The 21475-nt window shown below is 44.9% G+C and overlaps 1 protein-coding gene across 1 annotated transcript in view; it reads left to right on the top strand.

The window, feature by feature from the left end:
* HIRA (histone cell cycle regulator) overlaps window positions 1–21475 on the top strand; it is a 424028-nt gene that overhangs the window by 154842 nt on the left and 247711 nt on the right. Inside the window, exons 8-9 of the mRNA XM_085632815.1 lie at window positions 3061–3228; window positions 20006–20119. Coding sequence (XP_085488941.1) covers window positions 3061–3228; window positions 20006–20119 — 282 coding nt within the window. The remainder of the gene's footprint in view (window positions 1–3060; window positions 3229–20005; window positions 20120–21475) is intronic.

Below are 21475 nucleotides of genomic sequence, written 5' to 3'. Positions count from 1 at the left end.
AGAATTCTGCTTCTTAAAAAAACGGACCCTCCGTTAGTCCCCATTCTGCGGGAATTAACTTGTAACTGCTTTTACTTGTGAAGTATTATGGCATTATACCAGTGTTTACGGGTGTACAGTTACCAACCCGCCAGCACCGTCACCGTCTAAAGAGGAGCTTACTGTGAAGGAAGGCAGTGCTCTTCTGCAGCCCCTTCCCTAATTAGCATTTTTCTTCCTTCAGCTGCATTGTCTACCAGAGTTTTGGACTTCTTCTCAGTGATAGTGTCCCTGTGAAGTCAATGTCTGGATCCACATTATTAAATCCAGTAAATGCTTTGGAGCACGTTTGGGCCTAGGTTTACTTGTCTCCATCTCTCTCCTCCACACTACGCCCTGCGAAGGGTTTGAATGAGCATAGTTTCTGTTGAGGAAGGCCACATGAGCACTCTGGAACACCCTATCCCCTCAACACACGTGCACACCTCCCAGAAGTCTGCTGCTTCAACACAGGCCCACACTCCCTGCCATACATTCCTTGCCCCTCACCTATGAAAGAATTTAAGATGGCATGTTTGACCTTCGACCTTGCTTATCCATCCCAGTCCCCACCTGTTCTTAAATTCAGTTTCCATGCCTCTGAACATCAACCGTTTTAAAACCACACAGAGTATACTTATACTGGGCAGTAGCCTGCCACGTCAGGAATTGGTTGATGTGGTCTGGGGCGGGTGGGGGTTTGTGGCAGGCACCCTTCACAGTCTTATTGCCTCCTTGTGGCTTCATATGTACAATTCTAAGTTTAATAGTTGCATAATATCAGTTGATATAAATCACGTTCTCAGTTTAAGCTTGAATGTTAGTCTTGAGATACATGAGACTGTTCGCCTTCTTAAGCCTGGCTTGAGGGCTCGGGTATGTTGATTACTTGTTAATATTTCTTTAAAATAACAGTAAGGGGCTTGCGTTCGGGCCAGAGGAACATTTCTCTCACCAGATGTTATTGGCTGTTCTGCATCTCCTCTCCCGCGATTCTACTGTAGACACCTATCTGAGCATGCCATTATCTAACCAAACTAGACTGTTAATCTTTAGTTGTGCCAACTTATGGTTTAATTATGCATCAGAATCATTAGTCTTCCTGTGTGGTGCATATTGTTCTCTTTTTTTTCTGCAGTGCTAGCAACATACATTCGTTGCTTTTTAAACTATCCTTGAATAAGTTAGTCTTTAGAGGAGTATGCTGCGCTGTTTTGCTTGTACATATCATGGCTAGTGCTGCCACAATTTGTTCATTATTCTTTACTCCCACTATAAAACAGATGCTCATTGAGCGCACTGGTGCTCCTAGTACTGGGCCTAATTGTGCTGTATGAAACTACTGTAAATATTAGAAGTCCTTAAATATGTCCCTCTAGTACTGGTCTTTGCAGATTCCAAACGGTTTCCTCTGCTCCCCCAAGTGTTGGCTTCTCTTCTCATTTGATGCACTGCTGTACCTTTCCATTGTTTCTGCCGCCTGGGGCAGTTGAATGACCTGTCTCGTTGGTTAGGGTTTCCCTGGAGATATTTTTTAATGTTCCTAATGTCTCTGTATACGGTCAAAGTAAATTTACATTTACATTTCTCTAAACTCGGTGTTACCTGATTTTTGCCCCTTCTGGCTTGTCTGTTGTGACCTGCAAGGCAACATGCAACACACCACATACCTCCAATACATACCAAAGATTTTCACATCATGCCAAAAAATTTAACAGCATACCACATAATGCAACTCCACAACATGCCACTCCACAACACCAATACCATTCCACATAATAAACTCCTTAAAACACAAACTCCACATAATTCCAGGACACTCAATACCATTTTATCACTATCCACATAATTCCACAGCACACCGTGCCACATATTTCCACTACAGAACTCCACACCACACAATTCTATGCCTCACAATTTCACAAACAATTACAATACAACCCATCTTTCTCTCGCACTTCCGCAAACCCTTGCATTCTCTCCCCCACACAACAACTACCTCTCATCTTCCCCCTCAGAATACCACTACCCCCTCTCATCTCGCAATCCCACTGCCCCCTCCTCTCACAATGCTACTGCCCCCTCTCATCTCACCCTCACACTCCCTCTCTCCTCTCTGTACTGCCTGTTAACACATGCTACCTTGCCGTACCTCCTCATGCGATGCACTGGTCCACCTCTCGCCCCCATACCTCTCCCACTCATCCCTCCTTCTCATACTCCCTCACTGTTCCCGCCTCTCACATATGGTTGACTTCATGTCTTCGAGCACATTTTCTTTACCGTGTCTTTTCAAGGTTTCGTTCCCTCAAAACCACGCTCTCCTCCTCTTGTAGGGTGTTTTCTGCATACACAGCTGCTCCCTCACATGGCCTGCTCTCCCCTTATTTCTCTCATACACTTTTTCTGCTCCTCTATATACAGTTTACCACTTCATGCACAAACTACCTATCCCTCACTGTCTTCCTTTCTATCTAGTCTGTGCAGCTCTCACTGCTGTCTATTCACCATACCACATAATTCCACTACACAAATAGACTACACACCACTCAATTCCAATCTAACCCACATAATTCCACTCCACACCACATACATCTGCTCCACTTCAAAACAAAACACATAGGTAAAAGACATTGTCATTTACAACGCCAAAAGTACTAACTCTCGCAAATGCGAGACCTATTGCATTGCAAATGCTTGTTATTTATTTTCTTAAATGTGAACATTTGAGAAAGAGGAGATCCAACTAGAGGCTTTAAGGTTCATAAACCAATGCTAGGGAATGCTTAAGAGAGCCAGGGAGCAGAACACATTTTCAGTGGTCTGCCACAAAATTGAGTCGAGTACTGTACTATGTAAACAAGGATATATCTGGGCATCTTGTAGTAACTATCTTTTTAGTGATCCAGAAGATACATGGCTATGAGAAATCTCAAGTTTCTGCAAGAGTTGTAGGCCAATCTACTGGTGCAGACCTTTCATTGGGTAAGCAGAAAATGTCACTTTTAAGATGTCTAAGATGGGACGCTCTTACTTTTTCAGTGCGGAGGGACGACCCATGTCTTGCGCCTCAGCTGGTCCCCGGATGGACACTACCTGGTCTCAGCTCATGCCATGAATAACTCTGGACCCACGGCTCAGATTATCGAGAGGGATGGCTGGAAGACCAACATGGATTTTGTGGGACATCGGAAGGCAGTCACAGTAGTGGTAAGTTGCACGCACGAATGTCAATGAGCAGTGAAACACCATGCAAGAGTAATGGTTGTAGCATAGCATTGAAAGAGTTACTGGGGGTATCCCAATTATCATCTATGGAGTTTTCATTTGTAGAGTGTTGAAACGTTAGTGGAAGCAACACTGAAAATATGCATACTGTGCCTCTGTAAAAAATATTTTTTACCGAGGCGCAGTCGCAGCTCTTTAGTTAAGATTCACACCAAACTCCATAGAAAATCCCATCTTTTTACCTTGTTATTTTGTTCTCCCTTGACCAATCTGTACCATATTTTGAGGAAAAAATGTATAGGATATTTTCCAACATGCCTAATTAGGTGCAGATCCGTCAACCGGTTCATCAGTTATATGAGGACCAAAAACGTTTTTCTGTAGTCTTTGCAATGAGGTTGGCAATAGAAATAATTTCTTATGTACAACTGTGAAATCGCTGAATGGATGATCACCAACTTTTTATGGCCTGGCAGCATTTAGGACATTCAGGGTTCGATTAACAAAGGACCTCCACATCTGTGATGGAGGCCCCAAAGTCGTGGCCGGACCTACGTCCTTAAGTTACCCATTGCGGGGGCCCCGCCACAGCTGCGGGGCCTCTGCCACGAGTACGGAAGCCCTTAGTGAATCAGTCCCTTAGTGTCTTTTATTGGTTTGGCAAAAATCCTTTCAGATGTTTTGGAGATACAAGGCAAATTGTGAGTGTCTGGTATTTCTGCCAAAGTTTCTCTGGTCATTGAAAAGAGTTTGCAAACACCATGAGCACACGCAGACATTCAGAGTTTAATTTTTGCATGCGTGCTAGGCTTTCAGAGGCATTTTACCCCTTACTGTTGGCAAGCCTTGTGAGTAAAATCTAACAAAAAAAAACAACACAGCCGCTGGAGAGGCAATGCGGCTATACCCCTCTCTCCTGCCCTGCTGGTTGATCATCTGCGGAATCTGGGGCTCTTTGGATCAGCATTAGATCTCTTAACTTCCTTTCTGAAGGATAGATCACATACGTTGTTATGAACCAACTTAGTTCTGATCCCATTCTTTTTTTTTTTTTGTAAACTGTTTTTATTTTCATTTTTTGGGTATTTAACAAACAACCAAAACATCAGCAGGAACATTTGGTACAGGACAGGTTCAACATCATGTACATTAAGTATTGCCACCAACACAACCAAGGGTACATTCACGTGGTAGCTCCTCCCACATCTCTCCTTCTCGCTCCCATTTCTCATCAGGGGTGGTCCAGGCACTTTATATATTCTTAGGGCCTGTGTTATACTGCCTAGCTATTATGGGTCTAGCGTGGTGTGTTGTGTCATATGTGTTTCATCCTCCATCATGTCCAGGCCGTAATACCGCAGCCACGGCTGCCAAACCTTCTGGAAATTCTTGGGGCACCCTCTGGCCGTGTATGTCGTTTTTTCAGCCCCCGTGTAAAGGTCCGTACTGGCACGCCATTCTGCCATGGTGGGTAAGTCCGCCCGTCCCCAGTACTTAGCAATATCGCACGTTGCCACTATGAGGCCTAAGTTACTCAATAGGAGTTTATATCTGGGGACCTCAATGTCAGTTGGGATGCCAAGAGTATATATTTAGGGTCCATGGGAATCTGGGTTTCTAGTATGCTATTTAGTTCCTGTATTCTATGTAACCAGTATCTGTGTATTAGTGGGCATCTCCATAAAGTATGTATGAAGGAACATTGGTCTGTTTTTCAGCGTAGACAGTCCGGTGTTTCTGCTCTGCCCATCGTGTGGAGTCTCACTCTATCATAGTAGACCCTATGCAGGACCTTAAACTGTATCAGTCGCATCCGGAGCTTAATCGATATCTCCCTCTGGTGCATCAGTGCAGCTTCCCAGTCTATTTCTTCTAGAGGGTCTGTAGTTTCTTCCCAGCGACTTCTGAGTTTTAGCAATCTTTCAGGTATATTATTTATCAACGGTTTGTATGTCCAAGAAACTGCCTTCGAGGGTATCTCTTCCTGCAATAATCGCCCTTCCAGTGGTGCATATTCAGGGATATCTGTAATATCGGGCTTTTGTGTTCCGCAAGCGTACTGGAGTTGCAGGTACTTGTATCGCTGTGGGGTTGACAGACTATACTCTGCTTGGAAGTCTGTGAAAGTAATGAAGTTCCCTTTCCTGATTATATCTCCTAATGTTGTGATCCCCACTGTGTCCCAGTTTCTAAAGCCCCATAGTTTTGCAAGCTCCGTAAGCCGTTTATCTTCCCACAGCGGTGTAGACCTAGTCAGTAGTTTGTCCCACTGCATTTGTCTTTCCGCACCTTTCCAGGCTTCGATCGTCCTCTGTGTTGCTTAGAGCAAGCCTCTTATCCCCGCTCCCCCATATAGGTAATGTAGATGGGAGTGTTTTTGGAATTGAAGCCTTTCCGAGGCATATGTTGGGTGGTCTCCCAGAGCATGAGCCCATTTGTTAATAACTATTAAATGTGCTGTCCCAAAATAACCTTGAATATCCGGCAGAGCTATGCCTCCGTTATATTGAATGCTGTGGCGTTTGTAGTGCCACTCTGAGGGGCCCCCATCCCATAAAAAAGTGCGCAATTCGTTGTTTATTGCCCTGAAGATCGTTTCTGGGATCTTACAATATGTGTTCTGCAGTATATATAATAATTTGGGGAGTGTGATCATCTTGTACATGGCCGCCTTCCCTAGCAGCGTCCGAGGAAGACGCCTCCACCTGACCACATCCTCTCGGAATTCAGCCAGGACACGCTTGATGTTATGAGTGAGGGAAGTCCGTCACATTTGTAGAGATGTATAGACCTAGATACTTAAAGCCTTCTTCGGTTGCCCGGAGGCACTCCGAAATTACAAGTGAGTCTACGGGGCCTCCTACCGGATAGAGACTTGATTTTCCCCAATTAATGTTACACCCTGCATGATTACCATGGTCCTTTACTAGTTGGAATGTCAACGGGAGTGTCGTATCTGGGCTGGTGACATAGAGCAAGATGTCATCTGCATATAAGGAGATTCGCTCATCTCTTAGCTGGGCTTCGTCTTGGTAGCCACTTAAGCCTGGATGGGTTCTGATCTGGCATGCCAATGGCTCCGGAATCAATGCAAATAACAGGGGTGACAGGGGACAGGCCTGTCTAGTCCCCTGTTGAATTGGGAAGGCCGCTGATTGGATCCCATTGACTCTAACTTGTGCTCTGGGATTGGTGTACAAGAGCTCCACACATGTCCTGAATTCCGGTCCAAATTCCAACTTTACCAGGACCTGTCACATGAACGGCCAATGGACTGTTTTTCATCCCATTCTTGTGCCATATGGGGTGCCTCAGGGCTCCTCGCTGAGCCCGACTCTTTTCAATCTCAGTCTTCCCTCTGGCCAAGTTGATAGGGTCTTTTGTACAACAGGGCCTATCCTATTCTGATACGCAAATTATCATGTATATCACCAAGGATATGGAGGCCACTGCTGCCAACTTAATGAAAGGTATGTAGGTTGTAGTGTATTAGATGGGTAGCAACTATCTTAGACTGAATGGGAACAAGACTGAGGTTTTGATTTTTGACAACCATCGCTCCATTTGGAATAATTCCTGGGGGCCTGAAATACTAGGGGTATTGCTCATCTTGGCAGACTCTGCACAAAATCTTGGAGTATTAGTGGATTCCAAGTTATCGTTTGACCTTTAGGTCAATCGTACGGTATCCACTTGTTTTGGATTATTAGGACATTGTGGAAGATTTTCCAGTTTTTCCCTTTGAAAGCACGCATGCAGGTAGTTCTTGCCTTGATTTCCTCTGGGCTAGACTATTGTAATACACTTTATTTGGAGATCAATAAAACAGCTGGAGCTAAACTACAGTTAGTACAGAATGCGGCCCTTAGACTGATACTTGAAATTCCTAAACACCAATCCGTCTCAGTGAGGATCTCCAAAGTGCATTAGTTACCAGTGGGCAAACGCAAGGCTTTATGCATTGTTCATAGGGCGATGCAAGATACTGAAAAAGATACTCCAGAGATATATCCCCACTAGATCTCATCGGTCTCCTAGGTATATTCTTGTAGTTGTTCTTAAATTCAAGAAGTTTAGGTGGGGAGGGCAGCGATTTTCCTGTGGCCGCAGCAAAATTGTGGAATACTCTCCCGTGAGGCATTAGTGATTTGTAGAAACACAATAGTTTTCTAAAAGCGTTGAAGACCTGGATTTTCACTTTTAAGGACTAGCATTTTCTTTTTTCTCTAGTATTGTATCTTTTATAGATCCACATACTTGAATCTTCCCTGTAGTCATGGTGGGAGTCCCACAGTAACAGTAGAAATTGCCGTACTGAATACATTAGTATAGACCTGCATAGAAAAGAAAAGCCAGTTTAGCAACCTTTCAACCTCCTTTTATAACATCCAAAGTCCAGCCAATCACAGCAGAGACCTTAGAGTAACCCTCTACCCAGAGTCACCAAACCTCAGATTTTTTTACCACACTTCGTGTGTTAAGGAGTCTCTCTGAGCTCTGCTCAGTGACAGTTTGTTTCTTCAACTTTTGACCTCCAGCTTCCAGCTTCAGACATGGTACTTTGAATTTGTTATTTCTTCAACATGCCAGAGATCAAAAAAGGGTTGTTCAGGCCCTGTAAGACCTGTGGTAAGTGTAGATTTTTTTTTGAGGAGCCCCACAAACAGTGTCTCTATTTCCTCTACCCTGGCCACAAACCCAGGGAACTCCAAAATTGCCAAACGTTTTCGGCCAAAACCCTTAAGGACAGAGGAGGTAGACTGCTTCTCTGGCTTCAGAAGAAAAAAGCAGATTCAAACTCAGGCTCTGAATCTGAGGTAAGAGTTCAGTCTTCGTCTAGAAAAAGAAAGGAAGGCAGCTCATCTTCTCGTCATGTGCACCCAAAAAGATCCAGGTCCCAGGAACAAGAGAAATCTGATGTAAAACACCACAAAAAACCTCTGGTGGTGACCTCAAAATCTTCCTCAGCACCGGTTTCTGCTTCCTTGACTCCTGTGAGGGCACATACGTCTTGACCGTTCACTGCTTCATCGTCGAGAGCTATTGCTGCAGGTAAGCCAGATGAAGTTTCTACACCATCTACGGTCTCTTTGATGTAGACGGCGGCAGCGTCGACGGGGTCGCAGTTAACTTTGACGAAGCCATCATCGTCGACGAGACCTTCAACGTCGACGATGCTTTCCCCGTTGACGAGGATCTCTCTATATACCACCACTCTGTCAACAGCGCTCACCATGATCCCACCAATGACAGTGGTATCGGCGGCGACGGTTCTGTCGACGGGCCCTTCGACAGAAGCAAGAATCAGCCTTCTGCATTCCAGACAGTTGCAGGATTTTTCAAAAATATCTCCTTTACCTCCAGTACGTGTTTTGGACTTTCAAGAGTCTGAAGTTGAGAGTTTGTTTGGCCCTGCTTATAGTCCTTCTCAGTTGAAAGTCAAATGTCGGATGCTGATGATGAGGATATTGAGGACAATGACCCTTCCTCTTACTTAGCAGGGGAATATTTGTTTGCATTCTTCTGCACAGCAGCCGGAATCCTTTCAGGAACGTTACCCCTATGATGAAAGAGAAGAAGAATCTCATCATTTTAGGGAACCATCTGTGAATGTTCCTGTCTCATTGGTGATGGATTTGCGCAATATAATCAATGATTATTACAGGCGTTTTCCAGAGGCGTGGCTCCTCAACGCCCACCGCCTCCTCCTCAGCAGACCCCTGTTCATCTAGCTGGACAAAGTACACCTAAATCCATCAGGGAGAAAGTTCTACCTCCTCCAATTGTTATTACAGAGGATATTCAGGATGTGGATCAACAACAGGTAGAGGGAGGTGAACTCCATACTGATGTGGATACGCAGGATGAATGTGATGACTATATAGCCCCCATGCCTCCATTTTCTATTCCACCTCCTGCAGATTCTCCACCTGCTGACATAGGTGGCTTTCATGACCTATTGGAGTGTGAATCCAAACGCTTTGATCTACCTATGCCGACTAAACAGACTGAATGCATTTTGTATGTCTTCAAACCAGGCATTCAGCGCTCCATCAGAGCTATTCCCATAGTGAATTATTTGTGTCAGGAACGCCTTAAACTGATAAAGACACCAGCTTCTATTCCAGTGGTTATACCAAAGTTGGATAAAAAATACAAGGCCCCTGACAACTCGCCCACATGACTGATTAGCCATACTATGCCGGACTCTGGAATTATGCAGGCTGCACAGAGAAGGGACAAAAACCCTGCATCCCAGAGTTCTGCTCCCCTTGATAAAGGAAGGTTGCTGGCTTGATAACATTGGAAAGAGGTTTTCTGCTCTGGCGGCTGCCTCTATTAAAGCTTCCAACGCCATTGCCATCTTGGGAAGGTATGACCGGCAGATGTGGTCGGACATTTCCTCTTTGTTAGAACATCTTCCAGAGGATAAGAGAAAGGAGGCAAAAGATATTTTGTCTGAAGGGGAAAGAGCATCTGCTGAGCTTCTAGAGACAGCTATGGATGTTTTTTCTTCTGCCTTTCGTCAAATAGCGGGGCAGCGGTGCTGTGATGCCAGGGTTGGCTAAAGATGACCACCTTTCGTACAGAGGTACAAGCAAAGGTGTTAGATATGCCATTCGATGGAGAGTGTTTATTCAGCAAGCACATAAATGATGCTCTTCATTTGACTCGAACACGGCTAAGTCTCTAGTCGCGCTTCAGCAACGTTGCTTTCAGTCCTTTCGAGGCAGAGTTCGAGGGTAATCTACATCTAGCCCGCAATTCCAATAGCGGTTCCAGCATTATTCGCAGGACACTTACCAACCGTACAACCAATCCTTCAGGTCCAACGTTGCGTAGTCCTATTTGCCGCCTACAGGATGTAAGAGGCAGCAATCTGGCAAAATATCACAAAATGCAAACCGTAGATAATGAGTTTTTCCAGGCTCCTGTCACTGCAGTCCCACAGCAATTTGGTCCAACATCTTCAAAATTCATTCTTACAGAACCTGAAGCCCATCTCATCGGACAAATGGGTGTTGGATATCTTTCAGCATGTCAAAAACAAAAAGAGGGAGTGTCCCCAGGACACAGTGTCCTAGTGGTTTGGAGAAATGGAGAGTGATAGCAAAGAAAGGATTCTTTCTTTATTTAAGAAACCCCTCACTCACTAACCTAGTTGGTGACATGCTTCATCATCGTGGTCTACCCAAGTAGCCGAATGCCACTTGGGGGTGCTTCAACGTCTGAACTACAGCAGAGCTGGTTTTTTGAGTAAAGTGAGATAGTGGTGTAAGTGAGTGGATTAAAAATGTCTTTGTTGTACTCCCTACATTTTTTATTTGGAGCAACAAGACAAGATTAAAAACCAAGTGAGATACTTAAAATGGCACTATTGACCAAGAAGGATCAGTATTTGAGTGAAAAGATTGTTGGTCAACATGTTTCAACCTTTTGGTGATATTACAAGGTTTTCGTCAGGACCAAATGTGTGAACCGGGAGGTCTGCGCACGCTAAGGCTCACCCGTCCCTGGTTTAACAATTCGCCAGACCGTGTACTTACGGTTAGGCAACCTTACAGCCTTCTGTGTAGGGGTAAAAAGTTTTTCTGAAAGAGACAGAGCAAAACATATATACACGGTTATATGCATGTGAGTATTCTACTCCATCCTCGTTATTTAAACTCTCCATTATTCAAGAGTAAATGCTCTTGAAATATGCATATTATGCAGGTCATGTTTGTTTTGACATAATTGTCATGCACTATCTCCGCGATGCGTCTTAAATAGGAGTCTAGGGTGTACTCCTATCATCCATTACATACCCACAATCATTCATGGTTATAAGTTGGTGTCATGCGGCTCCCTGTGTTTAGGAGCGTTTATCATGTCTCACCTATGTAGCTATGTTTAAGCTAATAGTGCCAGTGAATATAGAGCGACAGACAGTAGGAGGAACCTATGTATTGAAATAAAATAAACTCACAGGAAACTAGTTGTAGTTTCGCCCCATGGAGACCGTGAGGGGGCTGGTTATAGATCTATATTCACTGGCACTATTAGCTTAAACATAGCTACATAATTGATGCATGACTAGAGACTTATTCAGTCACTATGATAAACGCTCCACCCCTCCGCACTGCCCCAAGTATTATTTGCATGTGTATATATCAGATCATGAAGCTGTGTGTTCTTTGCTGTTGTTGTCCACACCAGATGACTCCTCTATTAATATCTTGATAATTCTCTCAGGAGAGTGTGGCACACGAGAAGGTGAATGAATCCTTTATTGTGATAACAGTATCGTGCACACAAACACTTCTATATAAATACATCTGTAAGGTAGGAAGAGCTTTATTTCTCTTATAAGGTTTTTAATTATGGGTTATCTTGGTGCTCTTCATATAAAAATGAGAGAGCTGAAGCTTCGACACTAAGGTGCTCACACCCAACAAGACAAAGGGTTAACTATGTTATTCGCTTAAAGGAGATGTGGTCTATTGACTAAGTCGCTGACCTTGCATTATGGGGACCTGAGTTCTAAGTCTCTGACCAAGGATCTTGAAATTCTGGAAAAAACTTTTTATCTCTGTGCTACACACTGAATAAGCAATCAAAGATTCTCCATCCTGTAAGAAAAATTAAAATTACTGATCATTGGCAGAATCTCGATAGTGTTGTAGTGTGCTTGCATATCAAAAACAAAGCAAACGCAAGGAGATGATGGATGAAGTCCTGAAACTTTTCAGACAATCACCCTCAGTCACAGATTTTGGGTTGAATCCATCATCATTCTTTAGCTCACTTCGCCACCTCAGTTCAGACCCAGCTATAGGCATATTAGTCTTGACCCTGGGCCTCATGGGAACAGTCCAGCCCGAACTGCTGAGTCAGGTCTTCCTTGAACCGGAAACAAGCATCCTGGGACTGGTTTCGGGGTAAAAACCCTCTTCAGCCAGGCTAGCTTGAAGCCAGTGGCAAAGTGAGCAAGGGACCCACGTCTGGGCATACCCTGCAAAATTAGGGTGAATAAAGCAAACACAAGGAGATGATGGATGGAGTGCTGAAACTTTTCAGACACTCGACCCTGTTACAGATCAGGGTTGAATACACCATCATTCTCTAGCTCACTTCAGGATATAAAGCTCCGCCTACTTTTCACCCATCTTTTTAATTGGCTCCTGTCCCTGTCCTTTGTAAATGGTGGCTTTTTATTGGTTATTACACTTAGTAGTCCCTCCTTAGTACCGCCTTGTCTCTTCTTGTAACCTCCCATAAGGACACACCCTCTGTTACATGTGTTGTTATGCCTTAGGTTTTAACTACAGCCTCGCAGCACTTTTTTCTTAAAGGCCTTCAGATAGGAAACTCACTTGGTCCTAAACTAGGTTGGCAGGGGTTACTTTACTCGCAAGCAGATCTCGCATTTATATTAGACCTTCTATAAATGTCCCTTCATCAGCTCAACATAAGAGTACAACCTAATCCGGAATCAATATAATAATTATTTCGTCACCTTTCAAAGCTACTAATTGTATATTGTTCTGGCACCGCTTTGATTTTGCCCAACACTGCAGGAGTGAAGAGATTCACAATCCCCTACCTTAGCCCTGGCTGACACCACCCTATTATATTAGAGGCGATGGCTAACAAGGGCGCCGGGAGAAGGTGGGGGAAAACAAGAAAACCAAGAAGGACATCACTGAGGCAGAACTTCCCTCGTCTGTGTCACCCAGGAAAGGTTCAGGGCAATCTTGAACAAAGGAATACAGAACAAAAGATTAGCCAAAGAAATATCATAAACAGTAAACACACACATGATTAGGTACACTTACTGCAGACACAAAAAGCCTCTTACCCCTTTCCAAAAGTGGCGTTTCTTGAAGAGGGTACGCACTTTATAGGGACTAATCTCAGCCCAACACAGTAGTCCAGTGAGCTGATTTTACTGTGTACTGTTTAAGTCAAGTGCTCATAAGCTCTCAATGTCCTGGTTGTGTAAGCAATAACACCTTCTTCCAAAAACAAGGGGAAAAAGTCAACTGTGACAAAAAACCCCAAAAACAAATACACTAGCCCAAAATGCCACTGTTTTGTACTATTCGTAATTGCACCCAAATCTGCCCATAAGGATGTGAATGGGTAACTCAAAAAACTGGAAAGGGCAAAACAGGAATACGGAAACGCAGCCACGTTATTTCTTCCGTAATCCCGATCAATTAAACTACCAAAACGCCAATAAAAAGAAAGGGAACCTCAAGTCGGGAAAAGAGGGAATGTCCAGAAACAAAGTCCCGATCGGAATTGAAGTCCCGAAATACACAGCTAGGAACTCCCACATAGTCAAGGATCCAGAAGAACACAGGGGTCACAGGAGGCCGCCGGCGAAGAACTTCCAGATGACAGAACCGGAAGAGAAACCAAGCAACGTTTGCATGCAGGCGGTGGCATTAAGTACCTGCTGCCGGCGCACCCTGCCTCCCGCAGGCATACCTAATCATGTGTGCGGACTGAAATAGGTGAGGAAGTAGAAGAAAGCCCTCAAATCCCAACATATATATTTGAATGTACTTGTGGTACTGTCTTGCATGCAATGCATTATGGGTGGAGTGGATTTACCATATCTTCTGCGGGGGGCAGTACCATATGTGACCAAAAGTTTATGATGCCGACTAGGGACCTCTAGGAGCAGCTTGCTGTATTGCATTTCGATAAGCAGTGCTGGTGCCTTCGTCACTAGGGACCTCTAGGAGCAACTTGCGTACCGCATGTAAATTTACCTTCATCAGCTCCACATAGAGTACAACCTAATCTGGAATTAATATAATAATTATTTTGTCACATTATAAAGCTATTAATTGTATAACATTGCTATTTTAATGTACTTGTGGTACTGCCGTGCATGCAATGCATTATGGGTTGGGTGGATTTACCTCATCTTCTGCAGGGTGCAGTGCCATATGTGACCAAAGGTTTATGATGCACTCCAGGGTACTCTAGGAGCAGCTTGTGGTACTGCACCTTTTTGGCGGGAGACCCAGCGGGAAAAACACAGTGAGGAAGAGAGGTGTGCCCACCTCTGCCTCCACCCCTAAGGTGGGGGAGGCAAGGTGAAGTACAACCTTCGAGTCCTCGCCATCTTGAGGATGGGGGGACCCAGCCAACCAGGGACAGGCTCCTGCCCCCCCTCCCACTGGAGAGTGGCAGAATAGGGGGTGTACCCACCGCAGGGAAGGGACCCATTGGTCCCTGCCCTTTGCCTACCTGCAACGCTCCTAAATTTAGCATTTAGGGGCACCCTGAACCTTCCTTCCTCAGATCCCGATTCCGAAACTACAAGAAGAACAAGAAGAAAGAAGACCAGCCGTGCAGCTGCTAACAAGAGGACGACAACAACTGACTTGGCCCTAGCCCTACCGGCCTGTCGACCCTCGAACCTGCTCCTGCTAAACCCTGGCGTCTTCAGTGGTCAGCAACCTCACAAACCCCGGAGGACCTGACTGCCTTGCTCAACTAAAGACTGGGACTCCCACGAGCGGTGGCTCTACTCAAACATCTGCCACCCCAGGCCCGCCCTGAAACCGCGGATCCTGCTCACTCTGCACCTGCCGAACCCGGCCTGAGCTAAAGTGGACAAAGACCACGAGGACGCCCCCCCGGCGACTGTGACCAAGAACACAGCACCCAAGGACTCACCTCGACGCTCCTGATGACGCCTGCAGCCTCAACACCAGGGACCCCTCCAACTGCGACCAGCAGAGGGTAAAATTTCCCAACGTCAAAAGACACCCCGGTGCCCCACGGCCCCCTGTGCCCAACTCCTGGGTGTCTACCCAACCTACAGCTTCCCAACTTACCTCTCGAAGTGGTGGTCGCACCTGAAGAATCACCGTCCCCGAGTTTGCAGCCTTTGTTCGTCTCGCAGCTTCCCAATTGAAATTTATTGGGTACCCGACGGCCCAGAAGCCCACTGCACCCGGCTGCCCCAGTGCCGCTGAGGGTGCACCAACTACCTTGTTCGACTTCCCCACTTGCCCTGAGTAAGTGGCCTTCCTGCTAGCAGCCACCAACCAAAGGCCCCCTGCCCGCCAAAGGCTAACATTGGGCCTACTCTCTCTGCACCCGGCAGCCCCTGTGTCGCTGAGGGTGCAACAACAGTACAATCCTGAACCTGGGAGACCCCCGAGTCTTGCCCCAGAACCTTAACTCTACCAGTCGAGTACTTACCTGAAAGCTGATAACTTACATTTTCTCCATAGGGTAACATTGACTGGTTTTCACTTGGAAATTCTTCTAAGTGTTGGGTTTCGAAACTTCAAAATATTCACTAAAAATCGTCAGATTAACGAAAACGAAATTACTCACCTTTTCTCAGGAGAGATCCCAGTGCTGGACTTAGGTGCCCAGCACTGACCAGAAAAAGTCATTACAACTGTGATTTTACGATAACTTGATTTTCCTCCATAGGATAACATTGCCTGTTTTTTACCAGAAATTCTTCTAAGTGTCGATTTTTGCAACATACAAATATTCCTTAAAAATCGCCTGTTTAACAAAAACTATTTCTTTCAACTGTTTACAGGAAATGCACCAGGGCTGAATCCAGGATCCAGCCCTGAGTAAGAAAAACGTTCGTAAAGTAATTCTATTGCAGTTTACTTAAAAATCCCATTGAGCTCAATGTTATAGATATACAAAGTATTGTGTTGCCTATTGCAACCCCTGTACCTTATTGCATTCAAAGTCTATTTTGTTCATTGAAAATATTCAACAACAGCATCTTATTTTGAAACAGAATTTTATGCAAACCTGTGGTTCTAAAATAAAACTTTTTTTTTTTTATGCGAACAATTGGCCTAGAGTTCAGTTCGTGAGTGTGTGAGACCATTTGCTGACTGAGTGTGTACATAAAATGCTTTACACTGTTCTCTGGTACTGCCTTACTGCTCGACCAAGCTACCACTTTAGAGAGTAAGGTTCTATCTAACTTTAACCTCTGCCAAACCTCTGGAGACTCTTGGACTCTATACACACTGTACCTCACTTTGGTGCAGTATATATAGAGCCAGTTTCTTACACTGGGGTCCTAAGCTAGGTTTGCCCTTGTGAATCGGGCTAGATTTAGACCTACCAGTAGTTATTTTTCAATTCAGAGGTGTGACTAAGGGACCTTATCTATTCGGAGGGGGGACCAAGGGACCTTTGGTGGAGTTATGCGATAAACTCCACTTGACGGAATTGTGTGATCCTAGGCAATTGGTTAATTTCACTTTGCCTTCTATTTCTTCAGTACCACATACGAGAGCCCCTTAGAATTTACTAGTTCAGCATCTGTGCTGTACAGAACCTGCTCTTGTGTTTTCTTTAATAAACTATAGTATTGTTCCAATTATATAAAAAACAAGGCTACACACAAGGTGCACCTTTCAAATCCTTGTCTCTTGGTTCACTAACTAAATGCCTCTCAATGGAGTGATCTAATCTGAGCTGCAAAGGTAAAACGCTCAAGCATGTTAATAAAATACACTTTTTTTTAAAGTTTGCAGAGAATTTATCATGTTTTTACATATTTAGTGCAAAATGTCTTTAAAACTAAAGGTGTTCCTAAAGAGAAGTTGTCTATGACACCGTTTTTCTTCTTTACTGGTACTTTAGATAACATGTAAAGAAAGTATGCCTGTTTGTTTCACAGCTTTCTAAATGTTCCTGCGCTGTCAACTGAACAGCAGCCTAGTGCTGTTTTTCTTTGAGCCGTGTTAATATGAGTTGTACTTTCTTGATTTTTCCCAAAGAAGCGCGGGAGCAGCAATTTGCAGCTGTTCTTAGTGGTTGTTGGGGACAAGAATAAACAAAAGAGGCTTGTGCTGAAAAAGGGCTTGTGCTGAAGAAGGGAGAAGCAGGGATGTAAGGATCTTGAATATGGGAAACTGAGACAACTTGGAGCAAAGCAACTGCAGTGTGGAGGTGGAGGTGGAGGTGGAGGTGGAGGTGGAAGTGGAAGAGTTAGAGGAGGGAGAGCAGGGACTTGACTAGGAGGAGCAGGGGCACACATCCCGTCACAGAGATACAGTCTTCAACCTCCCATTGGATGGGAAGAATCCCTTTGGTCACTCAGCGAATAACATACTAAATAGTAAAGCAAAGCGTGGTCTTCGCTATGTCAATCAGCTTTATCTAGGCCATAATGACCAGACTGTAATCTTCTATTCACCAAGGCCTTGTGTACTGTCGTTTGTTTCAAGCCTTTTGCTAGCTCCTCCTCCCTGACCTCCCCGCCCAGTCCATGAAAAAGAGAGGCAGCCCCAGTGTGCGGTCCTGGCCACTGCCTAACCCAAAACATCCAGTGGCAATGCTGCCCACCAACTTTTCATGTCAAGATGCACACTTGCTCATTGGAAGGGAAGGCTGTACCACCATGTCCACAGTCGTCCTATACATGCAAAATTCCTGTTGTCAGTTGTCAATTGTGTAGTGCCCTAAGAATCTTCTAGTTCCAAATGACACGATTCCCATTTTATCAGTTAGCACCTTCAGACCCTTTTGGGTTCTGAAGCTGCTCTAGAGTCGCTTTCTGTTAGTAAACAGGCGGGAGGATTCTGCCTCATTGTGGATCTGTATTACCTGAATTTCTCGAAAGGGAGTGGTTCTTGCATAGACAGAAGCTTGTCTTTGGCTCAAATGTTGGCAGCAATTCACAATGGCAGCTGTTTGTGCTCAGCAAACTTTCAGTATGCATAATTCCGTGTACCTGTGCTTTTTGTTTTGTTCTGGGAAATCTGCACTTCCTGTATAGGATGGTCACCTCTGGTTTCTGTGTTGCTGTGAGATTGTTCTTGAAACTGTTAGTCCTATTGTACCATTTTGTAGCTTTGGATTGTTCATTTGGACCCCTATCTGGATGGCTCTGTCTGTCTAGAAACAACCATCTAAGGACCTGGGTACTTACTGCTTTGCCTTCTGGACACTTTTAATCTAGGGTTTATCCTGGCCTTTCGGAAGGACTCTCTGATGTTTTCTGAAAGTTTCAACTCATTAGGGCATTCTGGATACAGCACTTCTGAAAGCCACCCCACCTCGAGAGAGGTAGGGGTTATAAAGGAGTGTCGACCTATTTTTCCTGCTTAGCAACCTTTATTGGTTGCATTGGCTATTTGGACTTCAGGAGTCTTGTATCAGCATGTTTCTCGATGCTGAATGAAAGAGGAGCCTCTGACAGTGTCACCAGGTGGAACTCTAGGACCATGTGTCTGGTTGCTAAAACAGACCTTTTCAGTCTTGTCATTTCTCCTCCCTATTTTGAGCTGATGGGCACTTGCTACTGTTCTGTTAGTAGGCAGCCCTCTTTGTTTCCTAAGGCTTGCAGGTCTGACCACCAGAAGGACTCTCCAGAGTTCAGATGTGGGCCCTCTGCAGGGATCTGTCAATAAGTGCATTTTGGAACAGATAAGATGCATCCTGTTAGAGTTGAAACGGATCTTCCTAGCTGCAGTGGCCTTTCCAAGGTGAGACACTTCAGGCGGGAGCTCTAGCATCTCCTCCTGCGTCAGATAGTCATAATTCACATGGACAATTATGCCATCCTATTGTTTTTATTAGGAAGGCACGGTCACTTATTACACTCCCCTTACTGGGTCTGTGGAAGGGGCTGTATCTCTTAAGACTCTTCTTTCTGTTGTTCCATATGGCAAGGGCGTCCCTCCTGAAGGTGGTCATTCTGAACATATTCCTTCACCCTGCCCTTGAGTGGGGGCCAAAATAAACAGTCTTTGACTCCCATATTTGATGCTTGAGATTGATCACCTTGTTAAATGACCCCCCCCTGACCCATTTCCAATTATAGCACAAAGTTATAGAGCTTCTTCTGGATGGATGGGGCCTTCAGTTCTTTGTTGGTTGCTTTCATGATGGCATGGCCTTGAGAGTTCTCTTATGGCTCTCCTCTGTCATTGCTACAGTTCAGTAGAAGTTCGCTATACTCCGAAATGCTTGTGGCTCCAGCTTTGCCACACCGTGTAATGTTCTTAGAACTGCTGCACTTGCATTAAGGACAAGGATTCTGTACCCCAGAAATAAGGTCCTTGAGGAGAGATGAATGTGGTGACGTCAAAGCCTTTCCCTGTTCTGAGCATTGCTACAAGTCTGTGAAATAACACTAAACCCGCTGCTATACAGCATCAACCTGCTCATTTTCTAAACACAGTAAAAACATGTAAAAATCAAGCGCATATAAACATATATTTGACAAAAGAATAAGGCAGGAAGAAACTTGTATAATAGGTTAAATTGGCATATGCCTCTTTAACTAATGCAGAGTTTGTCTTCATCCCTTCCCCAAAAGAGAATGTGACATCGGAGGAAGTCTGGCAGAGTAGCCTGTAGATCAATCCCTGCTGCAACTGAGCAAAGCTAAAGGTTCCATTTCTTTGCTAGTGGAAAGTAAAATATGATGTTATGTCTGAATTGGACAGTTGCTTTTGTAATTTATCTGCAGGTGCCTCTTGCTATCCTTCTCTCAATCCTCTGCTCAGGTCAAAGGTTGATGGTACTCAAAATAGAAGACAGCCTAAGTAAGCTGAATACCTGCGAAAATGTAATAGTAAGGTAGCTGTTAAACGTTTTCAAACTCAAAAATCTAGTCGAAGTTAAAAACATTAATAGTAAGGAAGAAAAGAAGTACTGTAGTTGAAAAACGTTTTTGCTATTTTAAGGCTGTTATTCTTAATGTTTGGTTTTCTGTGTCTCCAGTGTATTTCAATATTCTTTGTTTTTGTTCCAGAAATTCAATCCCAAAATCTTAAAAAAAAGGCAAAAGAATGGGAGTTCAGCAAAGTCAAGTAATCCGTACTGCTGCTGTGCTGTGGGTAGCAAAGACCGGTCTCTCTCTGTCTGGGTGAGTTGTCTTTGTTATTGAAATTGGGCAAATGAGAACTGTGTGGCAGAAAAGGATGGATTAGAGCAGTAAGTTTCAAATGCTGTTGAGTGATTGATTTATGTGCAAGGATCATTAAAAACAAATGTCGCATTTAGATGTAGCATGTGACTTCCAATTAAAATTAAGGAATTGTGTAGTAGAATTGGATCTTGAAAAAGAAGGCACTACCGGTTATCATTAGGTTGGGATAGAGGAAAAGGAAACCCCGTCCCTCAAGTCTTGAGCTATACCAAACCCGGCATTGGCTGTTCATGAGCCATAACAGTACTGTTCCAACTAACGTCTTGATGAGATGCAGGAATTTTTTTTTTTTTTTTTTTTTTTTTTTTTTTTGAAACCGTTTATTACATCCATAAAAAGGTTACAAGTATGGGCCTACAACCGCACGGCCGGCCGCTAGAGCATCACAAATATAGGACATACAGACAGTAAAAGTCTCTCAGCGGTGCACAGTAGAAACTCAGAAGTAGTCAACGGTGCAGGCCTCACGGCGTCCTGCCACAGAGTACGGTTTCATTTTAAGGACTAACAACATCAACAAAAAACCACAACCGCAAGGCAACCTGAGATTCAAGGTGACAGCACTTGCTCCATAGTGGGGGATCCAGACTGGCAGGAAAGATCTGAAGAGGGGGATGGGAGGAGATCAAGGACTGGGGGGCCGCGTGCCCGCGGCCGAGCAAGAGGGTCCAGCTAGGGAGACGGAGCAGGCGAGGCAGCCGGCAGCTGCGGCGGCTCACAAATGCCCCCACGGTAGGCGTTCCAGGGGCCCCAGATTTTCACCCACGCCCCAGGCTTACCCCTCACCACATACACCACCTTTTCACGGAACATACACCAATCCATGTGCTCTTTCCAGGCCGACACCGCAGGGGGCCTCTGGGATCCCCACAATTGAGCAATATCACGTTTCGCTATCATGTATCCCAGAGTCACCCACCGCGTCTGCGGAACCGAGTAGTCATTCGGCTCCCATACATTCAACAAGCACCTCCTCGCTTCAGGCAGCAGCGCTACACGCGTGACCACACGCAGGACCTCATGCACACCACGCCAGAATCGCTCCACCTTCGGGCACTCCCACAGTATATGCATAAAAGTCGCCAACGCACCACAGCCACGCTTACACAGTCCGTCCACGGCAAAACCCATACGTAGAAGCCTCGGCCCCGTCACGTAGACCCGGTGAAGGATCTTGAGCTGGACGAAACGAAGGCGAGCCGGGATGGCCACCTCTTTCGGAGAGGCCACCGCGGACATCCAATCCTCGTCGTCCAGCTCCAGCCCGTCGGCCACCCAAGCCTCGCGTAGATT

Source organism: Triturus cristatus, chromosome 11 (genome assembly GCF_964204655.1).
Source record: "Triturus cristatus chromosome 11, aTriCri1.1, whole genome shotgun sequence".
In the NCBI taxonomy this organism is placed as follows: domain Eukaryota; kingdom Metazoa; phylum Chordata; class Amphibia; order Caudata; family Salamandridae; genus Triturus; species Triturus cristatus.
This window is presented reverse-complemented; position numbering and strand designations above follow the sequence as displayed.